The sequence below is a fragment of the Panthera uncia genome (genome assembly GCF_023721935.1).
Source record: "Panthera uncia isolate 11264 chromosome E2 unlocalized genomic scaffold, Puncia_PCG_1.0 HiC_scaffold_20, whole genome shotgun sequence".
Lineage (NCBI taxonomy): Eukaryota > Metazoa > Chordata > Mammalia > Carnivora > Felidae > Panthera > Panthera uncia.
Window position 1 is genome coordinate 11,699,740 of NW_026057589.1, and position 18,226 is coordinate 11,717,965.

General features: G+C 41.5%; 1 protein-coding gene across 1 annotated transcript in view; it reads left to right on the forward strand.

The window, feature by feature from the left end:
- The window catches only part of PKD1L3 (polycystin 1 like 3, transient receptor potential channel interacting), an 81,576-nt gene that overhangs the window by 46,656 nt on the left and 16,694 nt on the right, over nucleotides 1–18,226 (forward strand). Inside the window, 4 exon segments of the mRNA XM_049622977.1 lie at nucleotides 5,442–5,541; nucleotides 7,775–7,912; nucleotides 8,868–9,014; nucleotides 9,017–9,143. Coding sequence (XP_049478934.1) covers nucleotides 5,442–5,541; nucleotides 7,775–7,912; nucleotides 8,868–9,014; nucleotides 9,017–9,143 — 512 coding nt within the window.

The following is an 18,226-nucleotide window of genomic DNA, read 5'->3' on the forward strand; positions in this document are numbered from 1 at the left end:
CAGCTGAGAGGTCAGAGCCTGGAACCTGCTTTGGATTCTGTGTCTCCCTCTCTCTCTGCCCCTCCCCCACTTGCTCTCTTTGTCTCTCCCTCTCTCTCTCTCTCTCTCTCAAAAATAAACATTTAAAAAGAGTAAAAAAAACAAATATAAAAACAATTATCACACTAATGTGTTAATATTTATACAATACAAATTTACTTTATACTATAAAAAGATTAAGATGGTTTTTATGTTGTGTATTTTAACGCTTTTTTTTTTAAAAAAGCCAGGGTTCAGATTTTCCTAATTGTCTCATACATGTTTATTTTATAGTTTGTTCAAATCAAGATTCAAATAAAATCCATGTGTTGCAATCAGCTGATACATCTTTTAAGCACTCTTTATGCTTAGTCTACAGAAGCTCCTCCCTTTCTCTTCCCATTGCTGTCCATTCTTGCTATTTTTATCACAGTGTATTTGTTGAAAAAACTGTATGTTGTCCAGTAGAGTTCTAACATTCTGGATTTTGGTGACAGGATTGTTTCTGCTTTAAGAACCATAGAGGATGGGCCTGAGCTCCCACAACCAAACCTGGAGAACTCTTAAAACTCTTGACATTCAAGCCTCACTTCAGACCAATTAAAATTTTTTTTAATTTTTTAGAATTTATTTTTGAGAGAGACAGAGTGCAAGCAGGGGAGGGGCAGAGAGAGAGGGAGACACAGATTCTGAAGCAGGCACGAGGCTCTAAGCTGTCAGCACACAGCCCAATGCAGGGCTCAAACCCACAAACCGTGAGATCATGACCTGAGCCAAATTTGGACATTCAACCAACTGAGCCACCCATGCACCCTAGACCAATTAAATATTGGTTAAAAAACCAGACCAAGTAATGCCTAGAGATGGTTTCCAATGCCAAACACGCTTAAACTTCCCAGGTGGTTCCAGTGTATAGCCCCATTTGAGACCCAAGGATCCCAGGGTGAACAAGGAGTAGGTAGATCTTAATTAAAAACTGCTGGAGGAGACCAAAACTATAACAAGACCTCTTTAGGAGACTCCTTTGTATCAAACACACAGACAAAGGCTTTCAGGAAATGAAAAATGTGATTTACAAATTTTTAAAATTCACAAGTTGAATTGAAGGAGATGTCACTAATGACCAGGAAGTTTAAATAAACCAAAATAATGCAAAACATGAAATACATATATAAAAATACTGAATAAGGATGAACAGACTTATTTTTTTTTCTTTTTTAAAATTAAATTCTAATTAGTTAACATGCAGTGCAATATTGGTTTCAGGAATAGAATTCAATGATTCATCACTTATATACAACACCCAGTGCTCATCACAAGTGCCCTCTTTAGTACCCATCACCCATCTAGCCCATCGCCCACCCACCTCCCTCCCTCTGTCAACACATCGTTTGTTCTCTATTGTTGAGTCTCTTGTGCTTTATTTCCCTCTTTTTTTCTTACCCCTCCTTCCCATATGTTTACCTGTTTTGTTTCTTAATTCTAAATATGAGTGAAATCATGTGGTATTTGTCTTTCTCTGACTTAAATTTCACTTAGCATAATTCATTCTAGCTCCATCCACATCATTGCAAATGGAAAGATCTCATTCTTTTTGATTTCCAAGTAATATTCCGTGGTATGTATATGTGTGTGTATATGTATACACACACACATACACACACATACCTTATCCATTCATCAGTCAATGGATATTTGGGCTCTCTCCATAGTTTGGCTATTGTTGCTAATGCTGCTATAAACATTGGGGTGCATGTACCCCTTTGAATCTGTATTTTTGTATCCTTTGGATAAATACATAATAGTGTAATTGCTAGAACGTAAGGTAGTTCTATTTTTAGTTTCTTGAGGAACATACTCTTCTCCAGAGTGGCTGCACCAGTTTGCGTTCCCACCAACAGTGCAAGAGGGTTCCCCTTTTTCCTCATCCTTGCCAATACCTGTTGTTTCTTGCATTGTTAATGTTAGCCATTCTGACAGGTATGAGGTGGTATCTCATTGTGGCTTTGATTTGTATTTCCCTGATGATAAGTGATGTTGAGCATCTTTTCATGTGTCTGTCAGCTACCTGGTGTCTTTGGAGAAGTGTCTGTTCATGTTTTCTGTCCATTTGTTAACTGTGTTATTTGGGGTTTTTTGGAGGGTGTTGAAGGGAGAAGAGACTTAGACTGTAGATCCAGGATACTTAACATGCAGGTGATAGGAATGATAATAATTAAACAATCCACTCTTGCAAAGAAATATTTAATTTATTTTAAAAGGCCTCAACTAGTTGCAGGCACAATCAATTTTAAAAGACGCACTGAAATGGAGAATAGCTCTGGAACGGAGCCCGCAATTCTGCATTCCTGACAATTTCCCAGGTGATGCTGGTGCTGCTGGTTCATTGATCACACTTGGAGTAGTATCATTCTGTGTAACAGTTTCTGTGAAAAGTCAGTATCATGAAAAAAATGATGGAGGAGTATTCTAGATCCTTTGACTAAATAAGACATTTTTAATATGGATAGGATATTATTCGAGGAAATTATTGATAATTTCCTTAAGTGTAATAATGATGGGAGAATGCCCTGGTTTTTAGGTGATACATACTTGCATACGGGTAGTCCTTGCTTTGTGCTGTTTCATAGTCTGTGAATTTTAGTTACATGGTTTAAATAGCACCAGTGTCCCAGTAACACAGTTCAAATATCATTTACCATGGTCCTTGAACTGTGAGTGATTGCCTAAAGTACTAACTGCTTGCTGTTAGCTCTTCAGTCCACAAATCACCACCTAAATAACAGCTGTACATCATGATCAGTGACTGTGTCACTTTTAAAGTGTGTGGATGATTGGCCACCTATTATCTGGCTTAGGTACAGACAGCAAAGTGTGTAGTTGTGTTATCTCCTTGTCTTCCAATCACAAACCCCTGTGACATTTTACAAAAAAAAAAAAAAAGATAATTGGAAGAGGCAATTGACCCACAAAGATATAAGTAACAAAGAAAAGTGGAAATGCTGGAAGTGGCATTTAAATAGGTGTAATTGACAGGGGTGCCTGGGTGGTTCAGTCGGTTAAGCATCTGACTCTAGAATTTGACTTGGGTCATGATCTCACAGTTTGAGGGACTGAGCTCTGTGTCCAGCTCCTTGCTGAGCACGGAGGCTGTTTAGGATTCTCTCCCTCCCCCTCCTCCTCTCTCTCTCTCTCCCTCTTTCTTTCTCTCCCTCTCTCTCCCCCTTTCTCTCCCTCCCCAGCTCTTAGCTCTTGTACACACACTCTCTCTCAAAAAACAAAAAACAAAAACAAAAAAGCAAACAAACAAAAAACAACAACAAAGCAGGGGCACCTTGGTGGCTCAGTCAGTTGAGCTTCTGACTTTGGCTCAGGTCATGATCTTGCAGCTTGTGGGTTCAAACCCTGCTTTGGGATTGCTTTTGTCAGCACAGAGCCAGAGCCTACTTTGGATCCTATGTCCCCCTCTCTCTGCCCCTCCCCAGCTTGTGCTCTCTTTCAAAAATAAACATTAAAATTTTTTTTCACCAAAAAGTGATTTTTCTCTATACAAAGTAAATATTTTTAAAAGCAAAAGAAATTTTATGATCACAATGGCCAAAAAATTTGTAAGAAGTTTATCTTCCCTGGAGTCAAATATATTAGAACAATAATATTCCAATTGGTTTTTAAAAATGGCAAAAACCTGATAATACATGGCGATGCCTCAACCCTTCACTGCTAGTGGAGGAAAATCAGGCAACACAGGGTAAAACCTTCAAATTCTGCATCCCTTTACTAAATAAGTTTCATTTCTAAGGACCTACCCTGAGAAAATTCAAAGTAGTTTACTTTTAAAAATTGGCAACAAATTAAATGCCCCGAAATAGGACACTGCTTAATGAATGTCTTAATATGAGGCAGCCATATCCATATAGTGGAATGCCAAACAACCATTAGAAATGTTAAAGAAAATGTAGTGACATGGAAAGCCAGTCCAGATATATTAAGACACAAGTGATTAAGGGATCTATTCCAAATTTAAATTTTTCTTAAAATCTCTAATTCTTCCTTTTTTCCAAATTTTTATAAAAAACGTTTATCACTTCAGTTAAAAAAAGTTGAAGGGGTATGCCCAGGTGGCTCAGTCAGTTAAGCCTCCAACTTCAGCTCAGGTCATTGTCTCATGATTCATGAGATCTAGCCCCACACTGGGCTCTGTGCTGACAGCACAGGGTCTGTTTTGAATCCTGTTTTCCTGTCTCTCTGCCCCTCTACCATGCTCGAGCTCGCTCTCTCTTTCTCTCTCTCAAAAATAAATAAAAAAAATTTTTTAAAGTTGCAGGGGCATGTGGTGGAAAAGTATAAAAAGAGGAAGAGATGGAAGCAAGTGTATTATAGATGAGTTATTGCTATTGCTACAGTGTTGAATTTGGTTGGACCTGTGGCCAAGTGAACTTTCTGCTTTTTCTCCCATCTAGTCCGGGGACCAGCCACTAGAGGGCCACCTGAGGTCTCCAGAGGAGACACACCCAGAATGGAGTGTCTAAAATCAGCTGTGTGGCAACAGGCTGGAAATAGCACCCTTGTCTTTATTCTCCTGAGGACTAGAGCGCTTTCTTCCCCTCCATGGAGATTAAAGGACAAGGTGGAGGGGGTATACTTATTACACATGTAACAGATACTTTTAAAGTCTTAGTTACAAGAGTCCATGCTTACTTTAGCAAAAGAGAGACTTAATCCTTGGGATTTTTATCCCCAGGGGCATCTGGGTGGCTCAGTCGATTTAGAAGCCAACTTCAGCTCAGAACATGATTTCACAGTTTGTGAGTGTGAGCCTGGTTGGGTTCTCTGCTGTCAGTGCAGAGTCTGTTTTGGATCCTCTGTCCTCTTCTCTCTCTACCCCTCCCCCACTTATACTGTCTCTGTTTCTCTCAAATAAATAAACTTTAAAAAAGTTTTTTAAGAAGTGTAGCTTCTCCAGTCCAGCTCATTAGAGGTCTTCCAAAGACAGGTGGGTTTTGTTTGTTTGTTTAATTTAAGTAGGCTTCATGCCCAGCCTGGAGCCCAACATGGGGCTTGAACTCATGACCCTGAGATCAAGACCTGAGCTGAGATCAGGAGTCAGACACTTAACCACCTGAGCCACCCAGGCACTCCAAGAAAGATGTTCTTAAGTAACTTACACAGATCATCGCAAATCGTCTGATAGTTAAACTTTCCTAGTCAAGCAGCTTACGGACTACAAGCAAAATTAGAAATGTTAACATTGTATTAACCAGGTCCCTGTGATTATGCAAAAATAATTATGAAACCACCTAATTTTCGGTTTTTCATGATAATAAAGGGCCAAATAATTGAAATGCATTAACCATAGTCACCTTGGATCCTGTACTGTCGGCTCCTTCTGTGATCTCTGTTTCCCCTGTGATTTCTCTGTCTAGGCGATCGTCCTCACATTGTCCATCTCACTGATGCGGAACAGGATGCCGTGTCTTACCAAAGAGAAGGAACAACAAACAAGGAGGATCTTGGCACTCTTGGGTAATTCAAGTAGTTCTGAGTACCAACATCTGATTTTGCAAAGAGCAAATCGTATTGAAATACTGGACATCTAGCCACCTCACCGAGTCAGTTATCTATGTAGGGACCTTGTCTCTCCTTAGCTGGCTGCTCCTTCTCTGCTGCCCATGGAAAACCATTGTGTCACCACACTCATGTGCTCCTCCTGAGACCCTCTCGTGCTCTCTCAGTGCTGTACCTCTTGTCCGGGTCCTGCATCTCCTTCCAAGTGTCTGTCTCACCCCTGAGCCCCAGAGGCTGTTTCCAGCTGCTCACCATCTTTATCTGGACACGTCTGATCAGACCTGCCCCAATCCAGATTGCCTGGCCTGCAAACCCACTTCTTTACTCTTCTCCTTTCATTTAAGTACATGCCCACTCTCTAAAAATGTCAAAATAATCCTCGATTCTTACTCATCACATTCAGTCTCCACGCCTGAGGGAAACTACCCTCTAAAAACCTGATTGGAGCTGCTCCTGTTATGCAAATGAACCTCACATACACAATGGTGAGCAAAAAAATTAACATAGTACTTTAATCATGGAAAACAGCACATATATACACTTGTGTGTATACATAGACATATCTATCTATATATATTTGTATACATATATAGGTTATATATGTGTATACAGAGATCTATATAGACCTATATAGACCTGTATAGATCTCTGTATACACATATACATACACGTGTATGTGTACATATATATAACATATATATGTATGTATGTATGTATTTGTGTCTGTGAAGAAATGCATGGGAATGATAAACTCTAAAATTCAGCATTGGATTAGCTCTCTGAAGGAAAGGAATACTATCACAGGCAAACACTAACCAACTTTATTAAGTAGTGGTAACTTATTTCTTAAGCTAAGTGGTAGACACATTACTAAGGGATAGGCACCCCATTCCTTATGAGATTTGTAGAAATTAATCTGGTTTCATACTGCCTTCCTAGGCCTCATTTCATTTCTCCATGCTCTGGAATTGTTGTTCCCTCTGCCTAAAAAGGACTTTTTCTTTTCTTGTCCTTGTCCATTTGGAGAATTGTATCTGATTCATCCTTCACAACAAATGTCAAATTTCACCTCTATGACACCTTCTCTGACTTCCTCAGGGAGATTTATTTTCTCTTCCGTGACTCCCAAGCATTTGGCACAGACGTGCTAGCAAGTTTCATGTCCTATTCTGGCTCCTTCTCTCTCCATCTTGGTTTACATGTCTCTAGATACTTCTCACGGTGTGGTCCGCAGACAGCAGCTTTGGCATCTCCTGGAATTTTAGAAAATGCATAATCTTAGGCCTCACCCCAGGATCTGCATTTGAACCACATTCCCAGGCGGTTCCGTGCACATTAAAATGTGAAGAACCCTGCTCTCCAACAGTGCTCCCCACGTGCGGTTCACGGACTAGCACTGCTTGTTTCTAGTCCAAGATGAAAACAGAAAGTGAGAGGAAGTATTTAGAAAGTTTTGTAGCAATTGGGCAGACCAATTTTAGACATATTGAATCTAATTTTTTTTTAATTTTTTTTTAACGTTTATTTATTTTTGAGACAGAGAGAGACAGAGCATGAACGGGGGAGGGGCAGAGAGAGGGAGACACAGAATCTGAAACAGTCTCCAGGCTCTGAGCTGTCAGCACAGAGCCTGACGTGGGGCTCGAACTCACGGACCGTGAGATCATGACCTGAGCCGAAGTTGGCCGCTTAACCGACTGAGCCACCCAGGCGCCCCTGAATCTAATTTTTAAAGTAGGACTTGGGGACACCTGGGTGGCTCAGTCAGTCAAGTGACTATTTCGGCTCGGATCATGATCTCAAGGTTCGTGAGTTCGAGCCCCAAGTTGGGCTCTGCACTGTCAGCATGGAGCCTGCTTGCATTCTCTGTCTTCTCTCTCTCTACCCTTCCCCTCATCTCTCAAAATAAATAAACTTTTAAAAAATGGGACTTCTTTTTTACATGCTCCTGTTTTACTTCTTTATTCTAGCAATTTCTTGTTACTGTATTTTATCAAAGTATCTGTCCCCAGTGGACTGGAATTTTTCTTACGCCTTCATGCTAGTTTGAGAAGTGCCACTGCTGTAGCTTTACTCTTTGTGTTTTCAGCATTTAAGAGGAGGTACTCATAGTAGAGTTTCAGCAAATGTTGATGAATAACTGCTTAATGAAATATAACTGTTTTTTGGGCTACATTTGAATTTTTGACAGCAAAATGTTCACCATTACCTGGTTCGAGAGATAAGAACAACCCCGTCTATACAGCTCCAGCTTTCCACAGCCCGGGTAAGTGACCAGAAAGAACCTTGAAAGAGAAGAAACATTTCAAGCTGACAGGAGATATTTTGGGCATGGAGAGCAAACAGTAATGTGTTGATCCTGTAGCACAATTCCCAGCAAAGGGGGAGTGAGAAGTAAATGAAAATACAGGGAAGTGAGAAGCTGTCTTAAAATACTCCCCTTGAAAAAAATATGGACTCCAGGGAGTGTGGTAAATGGGCAGACTCCTGAACTTAGGAGTCATAAGAAGTCATTATGTGCTTGAATAAGCACCTTCCTCTGCCTACAGAGTAGAGTAACAACTTGATCTATATACTTCACAGGAGGAAAAATGAATATGCTTTCAAAAGTGGTTGTCCTCGGGGCGCCTGGGTGGCTCAGTCGGTTGGGCATCGGACTTCAGCTCAGGTCATGATCTCACAGTTTGAGTTCAAGCCCCATGTCAGGCCCTGTGCTGACAGCTCAGAGCCTGGAGTCTGCTTCGGATTCTGTGTCTCCCTCTCTTTCTGCCCCTCTCCTGCACATGCTTGATCTCTCTCTGTCTCTCAAAAATAAATTGTTTTAAAAAAGTGAAAAAAAAGTAGCTGTCCTCTAAGTACAGGGGAACTGGTTCAGCACATATCATGTTTGGGTTATCGCATTTCCTGGACCAAAGAAGACCAACTCTGTTTTTATCTGCCTTCCCTTTCTTGTGAACACAGTCCAGAGATAGCTAGAGAGAGAAAGGTTGGGGGCGGAGATGCATTTAGTTTTAAGAACTAAAATATGGCAATTTTTGTGTAGGATTTTGTGTATCTTATTTAAAGGAAGACTTCTGATGAGTGGCAGAGTAATTCTGGGAAGGAATATATAAATATTTGTAGATATGTATAGGCACCACCATGAGCCAAATACGTTGGCTCATCTGTTTTCAGTTGTTGGGTTGAATGAAATTGCCAAGGCTTGGGAACCTTGAAGGAGAAGGTGTAGAGAATTTCTAAGCTAACCACTCAACTGTAATTTTTTTTTTCCTATTCTTTCCTAGTACAAATCCTCTTCCTCATCTTGTTGATGACTGCGGTCTACTCAGCACAGAACTCCAGTAGGTTTTACCTCCATCAAGCTATTTGGAAGAGGTTTTCCCACCGTTTCTCAGAGATCAAACTTCTTAAGCATTTCTACCCACAGGCCAATCTCACCTTCCTAACCTTTATGGGGATTACAGAGGTATGGACACAGTCCTGGGGCCCCACTTCTGGGATGCTTCTTGTTCAAAATTTTCTACCAGTGACCAACACTTTGTCCTACCTTTCTGTCCTAAGTAAGCTGTATTTTGGAAATTGTTGCATTCATTTATCTCAGGATTGGTAGTTTCCTTTGGGCATTTGGAACATGGGCATGGTTCCTGGGGTGGCGGCGGCCTTGGTTCCTGGGGTGGCGGCGGGGAGAGCCCTAAAAGACACGTTCATCTCAGTAAAGGCTTTTTTGGGGCATTTAGGCAAGTGTTAACAGATGGCAACTCCTATGCCTTGCAGGTTGATCCTTTCTAGTTCACTTCTGGATGGTGATACTTCTCGGTTCAGGGCATGTTTGCTTGCAGTCTGTTACTGTGTGCGGAATGAAGTATTGACCAAATTAAAAGTGAATGGAACCCTGGGTGGCTGAGGCTAGTGCCATCATGGTAGGCGTGGTCCTCCTTCTGGACTCCATGGCTCTGCAGTCTAGTGTCTTGGTCCAAAAGCACAGACTCAGAAGCAAGACTGACCAGGTTCACTTGTTAGCAGTGTATTCTTGGGTAAATTACTCAATCTCTTGGGCCCCAGTTTTTTACCTACATGATGGAGATACTCTTAGGACCTGCCCTGTAAGATTGATGCGAAGATTAAAAACTCAGTAGATGTAAATGCTTAGAAGAGTGCCTGACCCAGAGTATTTACTGGATAAGTGTTAGCTATTATTATTAACTGGGGCAGCTGGAGCTCTGGCTAATCTACTGGAACCACAAAGTGTACATGAGTTACCTAGACATGCTAAGGAAAAGCCCCAGCAATCGGTAGATGGAGACAGAGAAATAGAATTAAGTAGACCTGAGGTGAAAAGCAGTAAAACTTGGCACTAATGTGGTTTATCTCTTCAACTACTAGCAAATCTTTGCTTTCAATTTTATTTATCTATTTATTTTTTTAGCAATCTCTACACCCAGCTTGGGGCTTGAACTCACAACCCCAAGATCAAAAGTCGCATGGTCCTCCAACTGAGCCAGCCAGGCACCCCACAAATCTTTACTTTCAGGATTGATGTAGGCCAATCCTGCTAGTCCAATTGTTTTCAGGAATATTGAAGCCCAAGCTATTCATGGCAGATAATCTGTTTCTTGTAAATACTTAATCTTCCTAAATAGCATGGTGCAGTGTTGAATCACATATAGGGAAGGATGTCTTTTTTTGGTAGGATTTAATTAAAAATCTTGTAGCAGTATGAGCTTGCCTTTTCTCTCTTGACTTTTCTTCTTGGGCTGAAAACAACTGATCAAAATTCTATCATAATTTCATGTATTTTTCACTTAAGAAACACAGAGTGAGATGGGCCCCTGGGTATCTCAGTCAGCTGAGCATCCGACTTTGGCTCAGGTCATGATCTCACAGTTTGCGAGTTTGAGCCCCACATCGGGCTCTGTGCTGTGAGTGCAGAGTCTGTTCTGATCCTCTGTCTCCCTCTTTCTCTGTGTCCTTCCCCCTCTCATGCTCTGTCTCTGTGTCTCTCTGTCACTTTCAAAAATAAATAAATCTTAAAAAAAAAAGAAACATAAAGTGAGACCATCTTTGAAGATTGTTAGCCCTCACCTTTCTCTTCTGTCTTCAGCCTCTCCCTGTCAGATTTCTCTCAATAATCTTTCATGTTAAAACAGGTTTTTTAAATAATTAAAACACATACATGGAGAAAACTCAAATGTGCCACAGGGTATATTGTGCAGCTCTCCTCTGTCCCCTAATCCTCGGAGACACAATGACATTCCCAATTTATTATATATTCTTTCGGAGGTAATCTGTGCATTTGCAAATATGTTTGGTAAGTGGTAGCCCACTTATAAACATTGCCACGAATTTTGTGTTTTTCTCTTAACAGTTCATCAGAGATTGTTTCATCAGTATACGTAAAGCCGCCCCTATGTTTTATTCATTTACTGTGTAGCATTCCTTTGGTCACGTGTCTCATAATTTATAAAACCAGCTCCCTATTGATAGACATTGAGATTTTTTTCAGTCTTTCATTGTTAATAATACTATTATTAATATCCTTTTGTGTACATAATTTCACACATGTACAAGTATATCTACAACATGAATATCTGGAAAAGATGTGGTAAAATGTGCATGCATTCTTAATTTAGAAAGATATTGCCAAAGGGTACCTGGATGGCTCAATTGAGTGACTTTTTTTTTTAATGTTTGTTTATTTCTGAGACAGACACAGAGCGTGAGTGGGGGAGGGGCAGAGAGAGAGAGACACACACACACACAGAATCCAAAGCAGGCTCCAGGCTCTGAGCTGTCAGCACAGACCCCAACGCGGGGCTCGAACTCACAAACCGTGAGATCATGACCTGAGCCGAAGTCGGTCACTCAACCGACTGAGCCACCCAGGCGCCCCCAGTGACTTTTTTTTTTAATGTCTCTATGTCTGTATTTGTATGCTCAATCTTTCCTCTAGCCTCCTGAACCTATGAGATACTTTTTTTTTTTTTTTAGTTAGTTAGTTTGTTTATTTTGAGAGAGTGTATGAGCAGAGGAGGGGCAGAGAGAGAGGGAGGGAGAGAGATTGGATCCCAAGCAGGCTCTGCACTATCAGTCGGACGCTTAACTGACTGAGCCATCCAGGCGCCCCAAGTGTCTGACTCTTGATTTCAGCTCAGGTCATGATCCCAGAGTCATAGGATTGAGCCCCACAATGGACTCTGCACAGAGCATGGAGCCTGCTTAAGACTGTCTCTCTCTCTTTCCTTCTCTCTCTCTCTCTCTCTTTCTCTCTCTTTTCCCCCCTCCTTCTGCCCCTCTCCCCTGCTCTCAAACTGTCTCTCTAAAATAAAAAAAATAAGGGGCGCCTGGGTGGCGCAGTCGGTTAAGCGTCCGACTTCAGCCAGGTCACGATCTCGCGGTCCGTGAGTTCGAGCCCCGTGTCAGGCTCTGGGCTGATGGCTCGGAGCCTGGGGCCTGTTTCCGATTCTGTGTCTCCCTCTCTCTCTGCCCCTCCCCCGTTCATGCTCTGTCTCTCTCTGTCCCAAAAATAAATAAAAAACGTTGAAAAAAAAATTTTTTTTTAAATAAAAAAAAAAAAAAGAAAGTTATTGCCCCAGTCTTCTCCTTATTGTACCAGTTAACACTCCCATGAGCAATGTATGAGTCTGGCCACATCCCCAACAGTCCACTGAAAATTGGTGTTTTCAAACAATACCCATAGCTCTGAAATAGAAGAAAGGCTTTGCAAGTGCACTCATGAGAAAATGGAAGTCAAAACCAGAGTAAGGTACCATCTTCCACCTCTCATCTGGGCAGAATTTGCCTCTGCCCTTGCCCTGCTTCATTCCATCCTCCCATATTGTTTTCAAACATAAATCAGTATTATTCCCCTGTTCAAAACCTCCCAGTAGATTGCTATCATACTTAAAATCCCAAACACTTTCCAGAGCTTACAGAGGCCTGCCCAGCCTGGCCCACAGCTACATCTCCACTCCTATGCCCACCCCTCCTCCACTGTCCTTCAGCCATGCACACTTCTGTGCCCTCCCACACACCAACCCTGTTCTCAACTCAGAGCCTTGGAACGTGCCGCTACCCTGACAGATATTTGCACTGGGTGCTCCGAACGTTATTATGGTCTCTTTCACAAGCCACATCCTCAGAGAAACTTTCTCTAGTCATCCCTTGTAGACCAATAGTAGTGTTCCCTCCCCAGCCCCCTCTATCCCTCCTCCTACTTAATTTTTCTTCTTAGCACTATCACTACCTGAGTACTGTTTGGTTCTTGTCTCTGTCTCCCTCCTCAAATGTGTGTTGTCTGTGGACAGGGACTCTTTCATCCAGTATGCTCCTGGCATCTAGAGCAGGACCTGCCATACGTGTGCACTCCATACATATCAATTGAAGGAATGTATGAATGAACGAATGTCCTTTCCTAATCTCTGCCCAGTTTTCATTGGGCTGCTTGATTTTGTTAGACTGTTTGGATATATGGGAATTTTTTGTTGGTGTTTATTTTGAGAGAGAATGACAGAAGGAAAGAGACAGAATCCCAAGCAGGCTCTGTGCTGTCAGTGTGGAGCCTGAGATGCGGCTCAAACCCATGAACCGTGAAATCACAACCTGAGCTGAAATCAAGAGTTGCACGCTTAACCGACTGAGTCACCCAGGTGCCCCAGGGGGGGATCTTTTTATGTATTAAGAGCTTATAGGGGTGCCTGGGTGGCTCAGTCAGTTAAGTGTCCGACTTCGGCTCAGGTCGTGATCTTAGAGTTCATGGGTCTGAGCGCCGCATCAGGCTGTTTGTTCAGCACAGAGCCCATTTTAGATCCCCTGTCCCCCTCTCTCTGCCCCTCCCCTGCTTGCTCTCTCTGTCTCTCTCTCTCTGTCTGTCTGTCTGTCTGTCTCTCTCTCTCTCCAAATAAATCAATAAATAGCGAGCTTATATGGTTGTAGATCTAAATTTAGATTTTTATATAGAGGGGCGCCTGGGTGGCTCAGTCGGTTGAGCAGCCGACTTCAGCTCAGGTCACGATCTCGCGGTCCGTGAGTTCGAGCCCCACGTCGGGCTCTGTGCTGACAGCTCAGAGCCTGGAGCCTGTTTCAGATTCTGTGTCTCCCTCTCTCTGACCCTCCCCTGTTCATGCTCTGTCTCTCTCTGTCTCAAAAATAAATAAACGTTAAAAAATTTTTTTAAAAAATAGATATTTATATAGATAGAAACTATGAACTTACAAAGATTAATTCACAGAACTGATATCTGTATGATGTTCTCTTCACACTCCTATCTCCCTGGGAGTATGGTATGCCTTTCCGCCCTCATCTTCCATGGATCCCTCATTAATAGTCCAAATCTCTTGTTAGGTTTATTTTATCTTTGTGTAGCCATTATGAGTGAGATTATTTTATCTGTCTTTACCATTTAAGTAAATATTGTTTGGATGTATGAAGGCTGTTGATTTCTGTATATTAGCACCCAACCACCTTGCTGAGTTCTCTTTTTTCTTTATTTTAAAATATTCCAGTTAGTTAACATATAAGGTTATATTAGTTTCACATATATGATACAGTGATTCCACAATTCCATACATTATCCAGTAGGCTCTCCATTATCTTTCTGTAAGTAGTAGTTTTTCAGTTGATTCTTTTTCCCCAGCTTTACTGAGGTATAATTGACAAGTAAATTTATATGTGTCCAAGGTACAATGTGATGTTTTGATATATGAACACATTGTAAAATATTTACCACAGTCAAGCTAATTAACATATTCACCATATCGCAAAGTTACATGTTTTGCATTTTTTTTTTAGATTTTATTTTTTTTAAGTTTATTTATTTATTTTGAGAGAGAGAGAGACAGTGAGTGGAGAAGGGACAGAGATAGAGGGAGGGAGAGAATTCCAAGCAGGTTCTGCACTGTCAGTGGGGAGCCTAACAGGGGCTTGAAGTCAGGAACCTGTGAGATCATGACCTGACCAAAAACCAAGAGTTGGATGCTTAACCAACTAAGCCACTCACGTGCCTCTGAGATTTTTTTTAAGTAATCTCTGTATTCAACGTGGGGCTCAAACCCACAACCCCAAGATCAAGAGTCACACACTCCGACTGGGCCCGCCAGGTGCCCCAATTTTGGTTTTGGTATGCTAAGAACACATAAAGATGTATTCTCTTAGCAACTTTCAAGTATACAATATAGTACTATTAACTATAATGATTATGCAGTACATGAGATCTCCAAAATTATTCATTTAAAAAAAAATTTTTTAACGTTTATTTATTTTTGAGACAGAGAGAGACAGAGCATGAACAGAGGAGGGTGAGAGAGAGAGGGAGACACAGAATCTGAAACAGGCTCCAGGCTCTGAGCTGTCAGCACAGAGCCCGATGCGGGGCTTGAACTCACGAACTGCGAGATCATGACCTGAGCCGAAGTCGGATGCTTAACCGACTGAGCCACCCAGGCGCCCCCAAAATTATTCATTTTAAATAAAACTGAAAGTTTGTACACTTTGGCCAATATCTCCCCATTTTCCCTTCCCTCTCCCCAGCACCTGCTAACCATATTTTACTCTCTGGTCTATGCTTTGACTTTTTTAGATCCCACATGTAAGTGAAATCATGCAGTATTTATCTTTTTCTGTGTGGCTTATTCTGCCTTGCACAATGTCCTCCATATTCATCATGTGGTAGCAAATAATAAGATTTCTTTGCGTGTGTCACATTTTCTTTATACAGTAACCCACTGACATACACCTAGATTGTTTCCATATCTTGGCTATTATGAATAATGCTGCAATGAACATGGGAGTGCAAATATCTCTCCAAGATATTAACTTCATTTCCTTTCAATATATACCCAGGAGTGAGGTTGCTGGATCACATGGTAGTTCTGTTTTTAATTTTTTAAGGAACCCCATGCTGTTTTCATAATGATGGCACCAATTTCCATTCCCAGCAGCCGTGCACAGAGTTCCCTCCTTCACACCTTCACCAACGCTCAGTATCTCATCTTCTTTTTTTTTTTTTTTTTTAATTTTTTTTAATGTTTATTTATTTTTGAGACAGAGAGAGACAGAGCACGAACGGGGGAGGGTCAGAGAGAGAGGGAGACACAGAATCTGAAACAGGCTCCAGGCTCTGAGCAGTCAGCACAGAGCCCGACGTGGGGCTTGAACTCACATACCGCGAGATCATGACCTGAGCCGAAGTCGGACGCTTAACCGACTGAGCCACCCAGGCGCCCCAGTATCTCATCTTCTAGATAAAAGCCCATCATGAGGTCCCTGAGTGGCTCAATTGGTTAAGCATCTGACTCTTGTTCTCAGCTCAGGTCTTGAACTCAGGGTTGTAAGTTCAAGCCCTGCATTGGGCTCTGCACTGGGAGTGGAGCCTACTTACAAAAAAAAAAAAACAAAAAAAAAAAAAAACAAAAAACACAACATCTGAATAGGTCTAAGGTGATACTTCATTGTGGTTTTGGTTAGTGATTTTTACATATACTGTTGGCCACTTTTCTTCTTGATAAAAATGTATATTCAAGTCCTTTGCCCATTTAAAAAAAATTTTTTAATGTTTATTTTTGTGTGAGAGAGAGAGCACAGCAGGGGAGGAGCAGGGGGCAGCAGGACAGAGGATCTGAAGTAGGCTCCACGCTGACAGCAGAGAGACCCATGTGGGGCTTGAACTCACAAACCACAAGATCATGACCTGAGCCAAAGTCAAATGCTTAACTGGATGCTTAACTGACTGAGCCACCCAGGTGCCCCTGACCAGTTTTTAATCAGTCATTTAAGTTTGTTTGTTTGGTATTTAGTTGTATGAGTTCCTTGTGTATTATGGTTATTGACCCCTTACCAGATACATAATTTGCAAATATTTCCTCCCATTTCATCATGGTTTGGTGGTTTCCTTCACCGTGCAGGAACTTTTTAGTTTATTGTAGTCCCTCTTGGTTTTGTTTTGTTTTGTTTTGTTTTTGCTTTTGATGTCCTAGTCAAAGAATTGCCAAGACCTGCATCAAGGAGCTTTGCATCAAGACCTGCATCAAGGAGCCCTGTTTTCTTCTAGGAGTTTACAGTTTCAGGTCTCAGAGTTAAGTTGGTAATACTTTTGGAATGGATTGTTGTATGTGGCATAAGAAAAGGGTCCAGTTTCATTCTTTGGCATATAGATACCCAGTTTTTCCAGAACCATTTGTTGAAGGTTGAATCTTTTTCCCTATTGTCTATACTTGGCACACTTGTCACAGATTCATTGGCTGTATGTGCATGAGGTGATTCTGGGCTCTCTGTTCAGTTCCATCATTCTGTGTCTGTTTTATGTCAGTACCACACGATTTTGATTGCTATAGCTTTTATTTTTTTATTTTATTTTTTCTGGGAGAATTATTTTCCAAAGTGCTCATTTATTTTTTTTTTCAATATATGAAATTTATTGTCAAAATGGTTTCCATACAACACCCAGTGCTCATCCCAAAAGGTGCCCTCCTCAATACCCATCACCCACCCTCCCCGCCCTCCCACCCCCCATCAACCCTCAGTTTGTTCTCAGGTTTTAAGAGTCTCTTATGATTTGGCCCTCTCCCACTCTAACCTCTTTTTTTTTTTCCTTCCCCTCCCCCATGGATTTCTGTTAAGTTTCTCAGGATCCACATAAGAGTGAAAACGTATGGTATCTGTCTTTCTCTATATGGCTTATTTCACTTAGCATCACACTCTCCAGTTCCATCCACGTTGCTACAAAGGGCCATATTTCGTTCTTTCTCATTGCCCTGTAGTACTCCATTGTGTATATAAACCACAATTTCTTTATCCATTCATCAGTTGATGGACATTTAGGCTCTTTCCATAATTTGGCTATTGTTGAGAGTTCTGCTATAAACATTGGGGTACAAGTGCCCCTATGCATCAGTACTCCTGTATCCCTTGGGTAAATTCCTAGCAGTGCTACTGCTGGATCATAGGGTAGGTCTATTTTTAATTTTCTGAGGAACCTCCACACTGTTTTCCAGAGTGGCTGCACCAGTTTGCATTCCCACCAACAGTGCAAGAGGGTTCCCGTTTCTCCACATCCTCTCCAGCATCTATGGTCTCCTGATTTGTTCATTTTGGCCACTCTGACTGGCGGGAGGTGATATCTGAGTGTGGTTTTGATTTGTATTTCCCTGATAAGGAGCGACGTTGAACATCTTTTCATGTGCCTGTTGGCCATCCGGATGTCTTCTTTAGAGAAGTGTCTATTCATGTTTTCTGCCCATTTCTTCACTGGGTTATTTGTTTTTCGGGTGTGGAGTATCCAATCTCTTTATAGATTTTGGATACTAGCCCTTTGTCTGATATGTCACTTGCAAATATCTTTTCCCATTCCGTTGGTTGCCTTTTAGTTTTGTTGGTTGTTTCCTTTGCTGTGCAGAAGCTTTTTATCTTCATAAGGTCCCAGTAATTCATTTTGCTTTTAATTCCCTTGCCTTTGGGGATGTGTCGAGTAAGAGATTGCTACGGCTGAGGTCAGAGAGGTCTTTTCCTGCTTTCTCCTCTAGAGTTTTGATGGTTTCCTGCCTCACATTCAGGTCCTTTATCCATTTTGAGTTTATTTTTGTGAATGGTGTGAGAAAGTGGTCTAGTTTCAACCTTCTGCATGTTGCTGTCCAGTTCTCCCAGCATCATT